The sequence below is a fragment of the Choloepus didactylus genome, chromosome 15, assembly GCF_015220235.1.
Source record: "Choloepus didactylus isolate mChoDid1 chromosome 15, mChoDid1.pri, whole genome shotgun sequence".
Classification (NCBI taxonomy): Eukaryota; Metazoa; Chordata; class Mammalia; order Pilosa; family Megalonychidae; genus Choloepus; species Choloepus didactylus.
The window spans coordinates 36,762,425-36,779,071 of NC_051321.1; the positions used below are offsets into that span (position 1 = coordinate 36,762,425).

The 16,647-nt window shown below is 35.0% G+C and overlaps 1 protein-coding gene across 9 annotated transcripts in view; it reads right to left on the reverse strand.

Annotated features, from left to right (window-relative positions):
* The window catches only part of LCOR (ligand dependent nuclear receptor corepressor), a 166,465-nt gene that overhangs the window by 71,740 nt on the left and 78,078 nt on the right, over positions 1–16,647 (reverse strand). For all 9 annotated transcript variants that reach the window (XM_037805289.1, XM_037805284.1, XM_037805287.1 and 6 more), the window contains 2 exons: positions 11,900–11,965; positions 11,470–11,549 (listed from right to left, as the gene is read on the reverse strand). In XM_037805289.1, the coding sequence (XP_037661217.1) occupies positions 11,470–11,549; positions 11,900–11,965 (146 nt within the window). The remainder of the gene's footprint in view (positions 1–11,469; positions 11,550–11,899; positions 11,966–16,647) is intronic.

Sequence of the window (16,647 nt, forward strand, 5' to 3'; positions counted from 1 at the left end):
TCTGAGAAAGTGTTTTTTATAATATCCATATTTTAAAATTTGTTGAGACTTGTTTTGTGATTCAACATGTGATCTATCCCAGAGAACGTTCCATGAGCACTTGGGAAAAAAGTGTATCCTGGTGTTGTGGGATGTAGTGTTCTATAAATGTCTGTCAAGTCTAGTTCATTTATCATACAATTCAACATCTCTGTTTCTTTATTGATCTTCTGTCTAATGTTCTATTCATTGATGAGAGTTGTGTATTGAAGTCTCCAACTGAGAGAGTTATTTATCAGTGTCTGCCTCATGAATTTTGGGTAGTCTGGCTTGGTGCATAAATACTTATGATTGTTATGTTTTCCTGATGAACTGACCCTTTAATATACAGTGTCCTTCTTTTGTCTCTTTTAGTTGTTTTACTTTTGAAGTAAAATTTGTCTGATATTAATATAGCTACTCTGCTTTTTTCCGTTTGTTTGCATGAAATATTGTTTTCCAACCTTTCTCTTTCAGCCTATTTTTGTCCTAATAGTGAGTTTTTTTGTGGACAGCATATAGATGGGTCCTCCTTTTTCAATCCATTCTGCCAATCTATGTCTTTTTATTGGGGAATTTAATCCATTAACATTTAGTGTTATTACTCTAAGGCAGTACTTTCTTCTATCATTTTGTCTTTTAGATTTAATAGATCATATCTTATTTTTTCCTCTCTCTCCTTTTATGCTTCCTGATAATCTTCATTTCTACACTCTTTTCCAAACCTCTCTCTCCTGTCTTTTCCTATCAGCCTGCAGCACTCCCTTTAGTATTTCTTACAGCACTGGTCTCTTATTCACAAACTCTCTCCATGTCTGTTTGTCTGAGAATATTTTAATCTCTTCTTCATTTTTGAAGGACAGTTTTGCTGGATATGGAATTCCTGGTTGGCAGTTTTCCTCTTTCAGTACCTTAAATATATCATGCCACTGTGTTCTCACTGCATGGCTTCTGCAGAGAACTCTGTAGATAGTCTTATTGAGTTTCCCTTGTATGTGATGGATTGCTTATCTCTTGCTGCCTTCAGAATTCTCTCTTTGCCTTTTACATTGGACAATCTGATCAGTAAGTGTCTTGGAGCAGGTCTACCGGGACCTATTCTGTTTGGGATACACTGTACTTCTTGAACCTGTAACTTTCTGTCTTTCATAAGAGCTGGGAAATTTTCAGTGCATATTTCTTCTATTATTCTTTCTGCCCCCTTTCTCCTCTCTTCTCCTCCTGGGATATGCATAGCACATATATTCTTGCGCTTCAGGTTGTCACTCAGCTCCCTAAGACCCTGCTAGTATTTTTCCATTCTTTTCACCATCTGTTCTTTTGTGTGTATGAATTCAAATGTCTTGCCTCCCAGTTCACTGATCCTTTCTTCTGCCTATTCAAATCTACTGTTGTACCCCTCCATTATGTTTTTCATCTCCATTGTGCCCTTCATTCCCATCAGTTCTGTCATTTATTTTTCCAAGTTTACGAATTCTTCTTTATGGTCATCCAGTGTCTTCTTCATATCCTTCAGATCTCTTTTGCCATCAGCTCAATGATTTTATTTTTGAACTGATTTAGGAGATCCATTTGATTATGAATTATTTGTTTAGTTTCTGTATCTCAGTTGAAGTGTTAGTTTGTTCCTTTGGCTGGTTCATATCTTCGTATTTCCTACTATGGCTTGTTATCTTAAGCTGTCTAGGCACCTGATTTTCTTGATTAGTTTATTCTAGAGCTTGTTTTCACTCTTTTACCTAGGGTTTTCTTGTTGTTTGGCTTTGTTCTCTATCCTATGGTGCTCAGTTCAATTTATTCTAGACCTCTAACTTAGGTTCCATTTAGTTGATCACAATTTTTCACCTCTTGTTTTTCTGTTTCTTGCCCTGCCTCTATGTAGCCTTTTTGCGAGAGAGTCTCCTCAGATACGGTCAACTCCCGTCAGGTTTTCCCAGTCTAGAGAGGCCCAGGTCTCAGGAGGAGGATATCCCTGAGAATGAGACCCTCCTGTGCAGCCTCTAGACTCAGTGCTTTTCCTATCCTGTCCAGCAGGTGGCACTTGCCAGCCCGCCGTTCCCCACCAGTGTAAGGAGGTGTGGTGTTTTTAGTTCTCCGGCTGACTCTGACCCTGTCGGGAGCACGGCTGACTGAAGCTGGTTTCTGATTTCCAGCCCCTTGGGTCTGAGTTCTTTGGAGAAGGCTGCCGCTTGAGCTGGACATCCCTCCACTCTCCCAATTCTAGGAACTCCAGCTGTCTCCCAGGGGCACTGTTCTCTTCTCCCCTCTCCTCTTTGGGGCAACTCCAGCTTAATTCCTTGGTCAGCCTGACTTGCCAATTAAAGACTGGGGTGGAGACTTTCTTCAGAAGCGAATCTGGAATTCAAAGGAGTTCTGGGTACCCCCTCTCCCCCCAAGACTAGCCTAGACCTTCAACTTGGGCTATCTGATGGAAAATAACCACATAATGTTACTTTAAATTTCTGAGCCACGTATGTTACTTTAAAAAAAAAAGAAAAGAAAAGAACAGAAAAAGACAGAAGTCCGTTTTTAAAGCCTTTCCCCAGCCTGGAAGTTTTGTCAGTGTTAGAATAGAGTATTTAAAGATGTGCTTTGGGCTATTATCTGGATAATTACTCTCCAACAGCTTTAATTCCACCCTTCCAGGGGGCTATTGAAGTGTAAAAAGATAAGAAGTCATTGAGAAAGGAGAAGGGACAAAATGTAAGGGGAAAAAAATCCTTTTTGGAGCCAGGGAATGGGTGCCTGCTTTTATGTGCCCCCCACCCCCTTCCTGGAGCCCAGCCCTTCTCTAGCACCCCCAGCTCTAAAAGTTAATTAATTCTGCAGCTGAGGCTGGATTGAGACCCTCTTCTTGCTCCCAACAGATTGTTTTTTTTGTGTGTGTGTTTTTTTTTCCCTTTCAGGCAGCCAGCTGCAAGACAGTCCATGGGGTCTAGGTGGGGAGGGACACCAGACCACTGGTAGGGGAAACTTCAAATTTTGCTGTGATCTCAGCTTTTCCACCCATTTCAGCCTTGTGCATGATGTGTGACGGGTCACTGGAGACCACAAAAACACTGTTTCATAAAGTTCCTGGCTAATTACCAGCTGCCCTGGAGAAGAGACTAAATTCCACACCTCATCATTCTGCCATCTTGCCCCGCCCCCCTTCCTTTTCTTAACTTTAATTTCTTTCTCTCCTCCAGTTTCTTTTGCCTCCTAAGAGTATAAATATTACTTAAGCTTCCCCAGCCTACCCCCCAAATCATGACTTATACCTACTGCCCATTCTTTCTATGGTCCTGTTTTTCTTCACCACTCATCATCCATTTTACTGCCAACTTTTCAAACTAGTAGTCTATATCTGTTCTTAACTCCCACAACACCCACTTATTCATTGACCTATCAGACGTATAGCCAGACTCCCAAAACCAGCATTCTTGAGAAGGTATTCTCTCAAAGTCCACTTGTGTATGTTTTGGGGTGCTAGCTCAATCAACATAATCCCCTTTCTCTGGGAAGCTGGCATAGGAATCCATTAAGTACAATCAATACAACAACCCCGTTCCCCAACACATCACACAGACACAGGTTCTTGGACCAAGGTAGATATCTGATACAAGATAGGCAACTTATTTATTCTATGATTCTGTTTTCCTTACAATCTGACTCTTCTTCCTACTTGTTCATAATGAAGGTCTTCTACAAGTCTCAGTATTTTGTGCCTACCAGTCACCAAAGCCCTCACCTGCCCAAACATGCCAATCATCTCATGTATTCAATACCCTCCAAATCTTGTATTCAGCCCATACTTCTTATTTCAACTCAATTTCTACAACCCTAACTATCTACTTGAAACTTTCAATTACATGTTCATTCAACCACAAACTGCTTCAAACTAATCTTACTGTTCTTCCCATAAAATTGGCAACTGCATCTTTCCCCTGAGTGAACTGTTAGTTTACTATGTTAAGTCATCTGGGCTTGAAAGTCTGAAGTCAGTATCACTTTCCTTTCCTTTACTTATATGATCACTCAATCACTAAGTTTTCACAGTTTTTTATTCTAGATTCTCTACATATACCCCTTCCTTAGGCATCTTCATGAAGACCACCCTCATTTTCTAGTTTATTACAAAAGCCTCCCAGAATTTTCTCACTATAAATTCCTCAACAAATTCTTCTTCATCCTAAATACAACTACCAAATCAATCACCCTAAAACACAGGTTCCTTTTAAGGTCCAGGCTGAGTTTCATCTCCTTGATTAAGCAACTTCAGTGTCATCTACTGCACTTCTCAACTGCTGTAGTACTTATATTTTCTTATATTATCTACTGTCTCTTTAAACAGTATGTATACCAATGAAGGGGAGACGGAACTTACTTTCAGCGTTTCCTACCTACATGAGAGCTTTGGTTCTGAGTATGTAGGATGGATGATTAAAACTCCCTATGGATAAAAGGTTTAGTTGTTTTAGCCACCCACAGTCTCCTTAACATTCCATAAGCAAATAGGAATCATATCTTCTTCTTCTCTGGTATTCTGTCTGGTCTAGCACAGGACCAGATACTCAATAAACTTGCTAATGAGTCTTTTGGTTAATTCTGACAATGTAAGATTGAACACCGTAGGATTAATCACCAATTACTGGTTTCTCCAAGCCTGTCTGTTTTACAGACAAATCCACAGAATGAAAATAAAAAAGGGGGTTGGGGAATCTTGGACTGAGCACTGATCCACTATGTCAAGTAGTTTTCCTTAATAATCTATACAAAAGGTCTCTGGAACCATCACAAGGTTAGGTCCCCCAATTTAAATATGTAAAATTCCTGTACTGTCTTGTGGTATCTGTTTAACACTGCCCTATATATATGTTTAAAGCTTATAAATAAATAACCTTTTCTTTCTTTTTTCTCACTGCTAATAACCAGGATTTACTGCTGTCTTTTTCTTTCTCAGTTCCTTTTACACAGTAGGTACTGTGAATACTTATTGATTTATGGTAGTCTAGGACAATATCAAGCAGGGTTGAATATGCCCAAAATAATAAATTCAACAAAAGTACATATTATAGAATATAATGAGAAAATAGTAATAACTAGATTTGGCATCTGCTCGTACTATAAACTTTCAATGTGTTAAAATAGCAATGAATTAAAATGTTAAAAGGATATCCCTACACTTTTAATTCATGCGTATTCAAGAAGCTTAAGAAATTATGAAATGCTCAGAGTAAACACAAAATGATGGGCTATTGATAAACATGGAAAAGGATTCAGTTACATGACTCCTGAGCTGCTCCAACCACACAACTGGTTACATCCAAAAATAAATGCTCTGCTCTACCCAGGATGTGCCCCTCTCATCTCTGTCTACCCAGACCTATGTATTCTTCAGCTCAATTTCCAACTTCTAGTCAAATACTAAGATTACTAATAGTCTTATTATAAGCTGAAGAGCATAAACCAATTTTATATTTTGGTATAACATCTTATTCTCCTATCATACCTAGTGACTTAAAACATCCACGGTATTTCTACTCTTCCACAGCTATCTCTAATCTATCTCAGCCATACACAATTATAGCCATACCAAAGACAGATTCATCACTTGGAACTAGTCCATCCTCAGGGATCTCAAACTCTAAAAGTTATTTCTTATCTTTCCCATCTCTCCAACACCCCCTCACTACTGGAACAGCTCTTCATACTATCTACACAAACTGCAATCAATAAAAACCTCATGAAATAGTTTTTAATACAGAGATAGAAAAAGTGTAAATGTATGTATATGTGTGTTTCAGTAAACATACATATATCCTAGCTCAGACCACTGAGAGGGCCTAGAAGCAATGACACCCTAGTACCAATGAGCACATACAGTACCCAGACAGGGACAGCAAAAGATGAACCTGGAACATCTTTTGGTGCTTAAAAGCAAGGAATGCTCAAAAAATTACAGAAGCGTGGCAAAAAGGACACAAGAGCACTTGTCAAATCCAAGGACAATTTGAACTACAAAATAAGCAATGATTATAATGAATTAGAATCCACAGAATGAAGAAAGAATACAGAGTCCATACTGGTAAGCAAACAAATAAATATATAAATGCAGGAGAAGGGAAAGCTCTTCCTTACAGTAGAATTCCAACTAGTAAGTATAGAGAAAATAATGGAGATAGAAAATCATCTGGTAAACACCACAGTAATAGGATTTTTCTGGCAAGATTTATCAATGTATGTTAAAATTAGTGTACAATGAAAAATTACCATGAGAAAAAGGATATTTACAAAATCTAAAAGTACTTCCCCAGAAGATACCTACTGAGCACAAAAAGGAAAAAATAGAAACCTTGCAGTAGAGAATGCTGGCAGACACTACCTTAACCAAGTAATCCAAGTTAACATTACCATGTGCTTCTTGATATGATACCCTAAGGAGGACACAATGTCAATTTTGTGGAATTCTTGCCAAAAATGCATAATCTGAATTCAATCATGCTGAAACATCAGACAAATTTAAACTGAGGGATATTCTACAAATCAACTGGCCAGTATTCTTCAAAAGTGTCAAGGTTAGGAAAGGCAAACAAAAACTGAATACTCATCCAGATTAAAGGAAACTGAGGAGACATGACATTTGAATATAATGTGTAATCCTGGACTGGGATCCTGGATAAGAAAAAGGACACTAGAGGGATAAATAGCAAATTTTTGAAAGGTCTGCAGATTAGATAACAGCGCTGCCTCAACATGAGTTTCCTGATTTTTATAACACTTGTGTGGTTACCATAAAATATTAACCTTTCAGAAATCTGGATGAATCTGATTATTTTTGCAACTGTTTATAAGTCTAAAATTTCAGAAAGCAGCTGACAGAAGTAAAACAGTAAAAAAAAAGCCTCATGAGTGAATACTACACAGAGAACTATGTATAAATGCTTGGGACATGTAAGCACTAAAAACAGCTAATAATATCATCATAACTCTCCAAACTTATTAAGACTCCTGACTTCTTAGCCACTCATTAAATAAATATTTTACACAGTGTCTATTATGTGCCCAATAAAGAAGAACGCAAACAAGCAAAGCAGGCAGGCAGTTCTCACTAATATTCCTAACACATATAAAGTTGGTAATTTCAAATATGCTTACGCCCTTTTACCCTTTTATTGTCTTCCCTCTTTCCAACTGGACAATTTGTTCCAAGTTCTACTTACTTCTTGTTCTCTACTTTCCACTTTCCTGTTCCTAGTATTATTATCATAATGAAAGTATTATAAAAACTTATCAAATACCAGCTATGTGACTTAGTCCACAATTTAATCTCTCTGACCCTTCTCATTTATTTATTTATTTGTAAAATGAGAATACCTGTAACCAACTTTATAGGATTGTTGTGAAGACTAAACAGGAACACATAAAAGTAAGGAGCACCTAGTAAATGCTCAAAAAACATTACAGTCCTATGCTTGTTTTAAAATTTTTATTCTAGTAACATATACACAACTTAAAATTCCCCCTCTTAACCACATTCAAATACATAATTTAGTGCTGTTAATTATATTCACAATATTGTGCTACCCATATAGAAATCCTGTACAATTTAAGCATTAACCCAGCCCGTCCCAATAACCTACATTCTAGATTCTGAATCTATATTCTAGATTCAGACTCTATGAGTCTGCTAATTACAATTATTTCATGTCAGTGAAGTCATACAGTGTTGGTTCTTTTGTATCTGGCTTATTAAAAAAAACAAGAACAAAAACAAAAACAGGACTATATAACCCAAACAGTGAATGTATTGTAAATGATGAACTACATAGTTAATAGTACATCTGTTCTTTCATGAAGTGCAAAAAATGTTCCACACTAATGCAAGCTGTTAATAATAGGACGGTATATGGGAACTCTGTATTTTATACGTGATTTTTCTGTAAACCTACAAGTTCCCTTTAAAAAAAAAAAAAGGTGCTTGTACTATGAAAAAATGGTAATTACCTTTCCTTATAAATTATATACTCTAACCTCTGTAGGATCGTAAATGTAGTTCAACAATTGTCTTACTAATTCCTATGAATATCCTTGTCCTACTTCCCAAAGAGGCTACTTCATATCTTTTACTTATTTATTTTATTTTATTGTGCTAATAAACACACAAACACACACACAAATACACGCACACCCCATATGTAATATATATACACACACACCATTAAATTTACTATTTTAACCATTTTAAGCATACAATTCTGTGTCATTAATTGTATTCACAAGACTGTGCTACCATCACCACCTTTCACTACCAAAACTTTTTCATCACTCCAAACAAAAAATTGTACCCATTTAAGTAATAACTCCCCCAACCCCACTTCCCTGGCTCCCTGGTAACCTCTACTTTATATCTCTATGAATTTGCTTATTCTAGATATGTCATATAACTATAATCATACAATATTTGTCCTATTGTGCCTGACTTATTTCACTAAGCCTAATATTTTCAAGGTTCATCCATGTTTTAGCATACATCAGAATTTCCTTCCTTTTTACAACTGAATAATATTCCATTGTATGGATATACCACCTTCTGTTTATCCACTGATCTGTTGATGGACAATTGGTTTTCTTCTGCCTTTTGGGTATCATGAATAATGCATTATGAACGTGGACGTACAAGTATCTGTTTGAATCCCTGCTTTCAATTCTCTTGGATGTATATACCTAGGAGTGGAACTGCCATGTTTTACAGTAATTCTGTGTTTAACTTTTGAGATCATCTACTTGTTTTTAAAATTAAATATAAGTAAGGTATTTATCCATTCTAAGAGCTTCAGGATGCACAGAAAATTCATTTAACTCATTTTTATGTACATTAGTTCTCATTTTTCCCAAATCAGACTGATATTTTTAACAGTTTTTTCAAACATTACTTAGATATCTCACCATGCCAACCTCAAACTCAAGATTCCAATATCATGCTCTATGCTGCCAGTTATTGCCTATTACTGTGCTCTCCAGATACTTTCTTATTTTTTGGAATCTTGGGCCAAAATGGAAGCCTCAAGACAAGGGGATATATTTAATTTCCAGATTATAGTCCTTCTAAGATGAGATACCCCAAGTGACTACAAAGAGTCTCAGTTTAACCACTTTAAATACAACACAACTAAAGACATATATTTGACAATTTACATTATCTTGCATATCTCTTTTCCTATTTTCCATTATAGATGTAATGGCTGTCTCCGAAAAAAATAAAATAAAATAAAATAAAATAAATACCAAAGATAGTACAGTGTCTAATGGGGAAAATTAGCGCTCCCAGAACTATCTGAGTTGTCAAACAGAAACATTCTTTCTAATTAGGAAGGTAACTAAAGATGTTATAAAACTACAAACAGTAAAAACAATTGTTTTAAGTGTTCACTGTTCCACGGTTTCCTATGTCTGTATTTTCTTTGAAACTTTTCTCAAACAATATTTTCCTCTCCTCCAGCAATGGAAAATTTTTATTCATAATTAAAGAATATACCGTACTCAATTTATCAAAATACAGAATGGCTTTCCTCCCAATTCTAGTATGAAAAAAATTAACAGTTCTGTTCTACCTAATAGTCTTCTGTTCTACCTTCTTCTAATTTACCAACATTCCAATGACTTGCTCAATAAATAGCCACAACATGCCCATGTGCCCCACCCTCACCCCACAGACACACATTTTTAAATTATTAACTTCAACTTTGTTGGTACTTTAAATCAAAACAATGTTGTTTAATTTTCTGGCCTCTCTTTTGAAAATCACTTTAAATGTCATTAATTCAATGAAAACAAACAAACTGGATAGTCATAGGAACAGCTTTTTCATGTTAAAAAACAAAAACAAAATGCTACAAAAGAAGAAAATTAAGAACCTCTTAAACTAGCTACACATTGGCTTTTAGATTTTAAAGCAACTTGTCAATAATTGTAAATAGCAGTACAATGGCTACATGCAGGGGTACAAAGCATTCTGGCATTGTTTCACAGCCTTAAGAGATTGACAATGTAGTTAGTTATACAATACTTAAGCACAGAAAAGAATGAACAAAATAGGCAAAATATTAATTGAAAAATAATTGGTATAGATGATATTTACCACAAAAGTTCGCAGGTTTTAAACTAGTGTTTGAAGGTTTTTAAACTAGTTTTAAACTAGGTTTTAAACTAGATCTTACAGAAGCAATAGCAGCAGAGATGTACAATTTGTAGGAAGGGTAGGGCTTCAACTAAGAGAAGATCAAGGGAATTTCAGGTTATGATGAACAATGGGTATCCAATGGTGTAGTCCAAAAAAATAGCTAAAGCTCATTGTTTAATACAAATAACCAGACTAGTTTACCTGAAAGGTAATTGTACAAAAGGCTAGTGAGGCAATAAGAGAAAGAGAAGTAGACTGAATTGTGGAGGGTACTGAGAGGCACTGAGGGTTTAGGCTAAAGAATCCAGAAGACAATAAGAAAGTCACTTAAGACTGAGTATTGGGTAACATTTCCACACTATTTGGGGGTGAGAGTGGAGGGAAGTTTAACACAGCAACAGTGTTTAACAGACTGAAGCAAACTAAGAGACCAATCATGTTAATTAGGCAGTCCAGAAATAATGCTAAAAGCATGAAGTATGGTGATGACTGCAGAAAGGAAAGAAAGAGAAAGAAAGAGAAAGAAAAGAAAGAAAGAAAAGAAAGAAAGAAAAATTCATTATGAGAGAAGAACTGATAGTCCCTAGACAATGATTTGAAGTTAGACGTATACAATGAAGAATTAGGAATTGAAATGTTTCCAAGGGTTTAAAACTGGGAACAGATGAACAAAAACATAACACAGTAAACCATTACTAATAAATGTTTCCCAAAAAATGGAATAATGTTTCCAAGCCAAAATTTTGTTTTTAATGATTTATACAAAGCAACAAAACAGGAACCCCACTTTCTACAAATGAATACAAGCAGCATTCATTTTGAATAAGAAAAATTTAGTTTGACGTTAAGTGCCCAGATATTATGAAGAAGCATCTTATACTCAAGTATAAACCAAAGAACATCATAAATCTACATGAATTAGTAACTGCTTAATCCAGATCCATGTTACACTATTCTTTTTATACTACAAATGACTCCCCTTACTTGAATTACCATATGCTCCATAGTAAAAATAAACACAAAAATTTTAAACCTAGATAATTATTCTACCTTTTGAACTATATAAATAAAGAAAAGCAGATCACAATCTAGGTATTTCAATACGCTTGTCAACAGACTGGACACAGTTTCAATTCCAAAACCTAGAGTTACTATCATACACCCTAAATAAATAAATACAGAATCATACCTTCTTTTTCCTATAAATCCTTAACAAAGTAATCAAATTTTAAAAAATCAAAACTTTAAAATAGCACACAAGACAAAAGTTTCACAAGCCTCCTGGTTACCTTTACTTTATCTCTTCTCAAGCAACAGAATAGACAATTTTCATCAAAAGTCCAATCAGAAATGCTTTCAGGCTGAAAGTCTGAAAAAATAATAGGAATAACAAATTAATAGCCACAAAAGAGAATTTTTTAGAAAATAAATCAGAACTAATTTCAAAAGTATTGTTTGTTTTAACAAAAAAATCCACTAGTCATAGACAGGCTCCATTTTTGTCTTAAAATTCTTAATTCTGTAACTGCTCATTAGTTACTACACCTTGTCCATATATGTATTTTTTATATCAACTAAGTTAAAAAATATGCATACATGGATATATCTTTAACTCATATGAAACTGAATAATAAAAGAGGAGGAGGAGACAGGCTTAAACAATGAAGGTATCATACACGTCACCAGGGAAGAATTTGAAATACCAAAAAGAATTAATACCTTTAAATAAACTGAGATCTTTTAATAATCCAGGTCCAAACAGCCCTTCAAGAATACTTTCAAACCCTGAAAGGATAAAAAAAAAATCCATCATCATAAGAACATTCACTACAGTACTTTAACATTAAACTGCTGAATAAAAAAAAAATGGTATTTTCTTCCAGTTCGCAAGGACACCTGGATTACTGCTAAGAGGATGCTGAGGAAAGAGTGTCAAAACTTATCTAAAAGGAACATTTGCATTTTTGTCAGTGATTAACATTTGACACAAATTCAGAGCACATCTAAGAACAAGACAAAACAGACAACATTAGAAATAACCAATAAAGGAATGGAAATTCGTAAGTTCTCTTACCATTTTACAAAAGCCCAAAACATCTCCTCATAAATTCGTAAACTCAGTTTTAAAAGGTAACTTTCTCAATGAAAGAAGTCAAACTGCTTCAAATTTTTCAAACTTTCTAAACTAATCTAAATGACATTTTTTTGAATATCAACTGAAATCATAGAGTATTCAAGTAAACAGTTTTTTGAAGGACTATCCTTACCAAGAACAACTACATCTAAAGAAAAATGCCACAACACAATCATATTTTAAAAGGCCTTTTGTAACAATTTCATATCATTGCAATAACTACTTGCCAGTTCCTTTATGAAAATAAAACCTAATTACACATATAAGAAAAAAGGTATTTAAAAAATTTAAACATACCTGTACCCAAATGTCTAAACCATTATTACCTAAACCAGCGTAAATAAAGTAGAAAGTGAAAACCAAAAAACAAAACAAAAGACTTCTGACTTTTTACTTCAAATATTGCTGATCTACTTATTGGAAAATGATTTTTTAAAAAAATCTTTGGCACACTGCTGTTTTCTATGGGTTATTAAGAAAATAAGGAAGAAAAAGAGTAAGGGAACCAGACTGTACTTTTCCACAACTTAACAGAAATAACGGATTAGAGCATTGGTTCCCAATCCGTGTCACAGACTTCACTGCAAAAAACTCCAATAGTTATCGCAAGGGGTCCAGGAATTCACATGTATTCTAAGTATAACCTTTAGAAAGATATGTGGAATATATCCAATACACATACTACTTTTCAAATGCATAGAAATGCTATTGTAATTAAGAAAATACAAAATGTGTTCCTGAATTCCTAGTAATTTAAGGCATTATGTACAATTTTGCCACCGGATCTTCTATCACCAGAGAGCTTATAATTTTTAAAAAGCAATCTCTGCTTTCTTGACCAAAAAGGGAAAAAGAAAGGCAACAAAATAAGGTTTTACTGGCTAAGAGAGTTCAAAGAGTCAAGAGGCTGTCCTGGAGGTTAGTCCTATGCAAGCTTCACCTAGATATGCCAAATGACCACAATATAATAAGCCCAAGTCAACAGTAGACCCCAAAACCTTAAAGAATACCTGGATCCCTATCTCTATACAAGTTTCACTTACTAAGTTTTTCTTCAGAAACTTAAATTCTTTAGAGTGCTCCTATGCCAGCTAAGTCCCAAAACCCAGGGGCAATAGCCTACTCAAGAACATCAACTAGAAGTGCTCCCTTTGCTCATAGACATTCCTTTTCAACATGAGCAGGTTAGGGTGGTCACTGCCTAGATACCCCTGAAGATCGGGAAAGTGATTAAAACTAGAGGAAGGGGTAGCAACAGACAAGATGGAATTTAACAAAGCATTAAGAATACTGAGTTTTTAATACAATTTTCTTTTTCTTAGTTGCTAGGGTATTACAATAGTTAAGAGGAAAGAACTGAAATGGTGGAACTGTAACACACAGCATGCTTTGAAATTTGTTCTATAGCTACTTGTTAAATTGTAATTTGAAAGCTATACCTTTTTGTATATATGTTGTATTTCACAACAAGGAAATAACCAAAACTATGGTCCTATAACTCATAACAACTTTGGAAATTTCCTACATATCTACTTGTTAAATCATATTTTAAAAGATATTACCTTTTTGTATGTATATTTCATAATAAGGAAATAACTGAAATTACGGAACTGTTACCTATAATATTCTTTGAAATTTGCTCTTAACTACTTGTTAAATTGTACTTGGAAAGTTATCACTTCTATGTACATATGATATATTCAACAATAAAAAATGATTAAAAAAAAAAACAAAAGCACTCTGACCCTCAAAAAGGTGGGGAACCACTAATTAAAGATACTATTGCCTGCTGGAAATATGAGAAGCACACATAGGCAATATTTCCATACCACAAATACCATCATGATAACGGGTTTGAAAGGTAAAGGGGTAGGAAAAGACGGTTCTTAATTTTTCACTGTAGGAATAACACTGTAATGTAAGGGATTTCTCTAGCCCTTATTATTAAACGATTATTTTCCAAAGAGAAATCTTTAGTTTGTTAACTGCACTGTAGTTAGAGAGTTGATTTTTCTATACTCGTGTCATTCTATTAAGGTACAATTTTTTTCAAATCTTACTTCTTTCCATCAAAATTATTCCGATCACTTCAGCAAAATCAATCTATCCACCCAAGTAAACGGGAGGTATCTGTGTCTGTTCATTACTTCCCTCCTATAATTAAAGCATTTCTTCCTCAATCACTATGGCCCCTCCTTTTCCCCACAAGGGGAAAGGTTTGGGGAGCAGGAATGGGATTGGGGTGCGGTGGGGTAGGGGACATGGTTCTAAGAGAGTGAAAAGAAAGTGCTAGATACCATGCATCTTTGCCCTAGAGAACAGACAGTCTCAGCACCAGCCAACTTTTTGTTTGTTTAAATAAATCCCACTGTCTGTGTTCAACTCATAAGCCCCCTCTCTACCTTCAAAAGGAAATTTGTTTAAAGGATAGCCTTCTGATTTCACAAATGGCAATGAAAGTATTTCAATATCTTTAAAGTATCAAATACACACAGCAAATAGCTAAAGAATATTAAAGGTGGCTGTTATTCTCAAGAGCAAACCTAATATTCTTTTACCTGGGTTTATGTTACATGAAAGTATTGCAAATTCCAAACTTGCATGGTATGCATAATTCCTGAATAGGAAACAGTGTAAATATAGCAAATAATAGTACTGGGAAAGGGAAAAAAGCAAATAAGAGCTCTGGTAGATAATTTTTTTTAAATTACAAAGGATAACAGAATGTAAGAGAGAAAGAAAATAGAACAAGAATTTCATCAAATAACACAGATACTAACAAAAACCTAATCATAAGCCAAAAAGCAATGAGAAGAACAAAATGAATCAAACAAGAAAAAATCTGTCATAAACTCAAAAGATTTAACCACAACCAATTTTGGTCAAAACAGTAACTGTAAACAAGGCATTCCTCCTTTGCTCATATCTGCAATGATACATTAAGCCTTAAACATTTTATTGTCTGCATACTGTATAGTCATATTTGCCTACCCCTCCGTTCATTGGATGTTAATGCTACTTGGTTTTATTAACATTAAATATTGGATTTAACAGTTGCATAGCAACAGAAAATATCTCATGTGCTATGCCTGACATTAACTAAAGGCAAACAGGGAAAGAACAAATATATTCAAAATTTATCCAAGATTTCACAATAAAGCTATGATGCTCAGTAACAAAATGCCATTGAAAATTAAATAAATACTGAAAGAGACAGTCATATCATGTTCAATCACTAAGCTTAAAAAGTGATTTTTTTACCTAATATATCACATATAAAGAAAAATTATTTTACTACATGACTACTTTCCAGAGAATTCCTGTCCAACATCACAAATAGTTTCAAAGCTGGCCTCCAGCCACATTTTCACTCCCATGTTCACTGTGTCTTCAAATTGTATTCCTAAAACAATGATTTGACAGTGTCACTCCCTTTTCAGAAAAATTCCACATTGCTTGAAGAACAAATCCCAAATTCCTAAGTCCAACAATCAGAGCTGCTATAATTTGACCTCAACCTTCCTTGTTTCCCAGAACTTTCTTGTTCATTCCCAGAGCTCCAGTCAAGGTTGGTCTTCTCATCGTCTCTTAGTATATGGCCATCAATGCTACCTCTTAATAGTATCTCAAGCATTTGCATCCCACCTCCATTCAAATAAAGTATCTTTTTCAAAGCACTCCTCAATTTGTTCAGCAAATAGATCCTCACTTCTTCAACCTTTATTAACTGAGTGCCTACTACTAATCAGAGGCCACTGAATGACTGAGTAGGCAGTGTTGACTGGAACAGACATGGCTTGCCCTCTTGGGTTTGGTTTCCAGTTTTCTCATCTTCAGAATTCTCATATCACTGTTCCCTTTCAAATAAATGCCAGGTGTCTAACGTCTTCTCTGTTTTCTGCCACGTGCAAAACACTGCCTACCCAAGTACAGTATTTTGAAAAATAAAATTTGTCACAGGCTACCTAAATTCTGTGTTTTTATTTTTCTTTTCATAGATTTATATCTTGTCTCAATTAGATTTAATGCTCCAGAAATGGTAGGAAGGTCTTCCCATTTTCCACAATATTTATGTTGCAGTAGGGCTCTACATGCCTTGATTTTTAGCCCCTGATTTAATCACACAGCTTTCAAAAATAAAAGACATACTAAAATTTTTCACAATTTTCCTCCTATCTGAACCATGATCTCTACTCTTTTTCCAACCAAAAGGGGAAAAGCAGGTTATGAAAAGTAACATAATGGGAACATATCAAATACATAGCCACCCAAGGTCAGCAATATGACCTGTACTTTAACTGAATTCAAATAAAGAAAAATATTAAGGATGGAA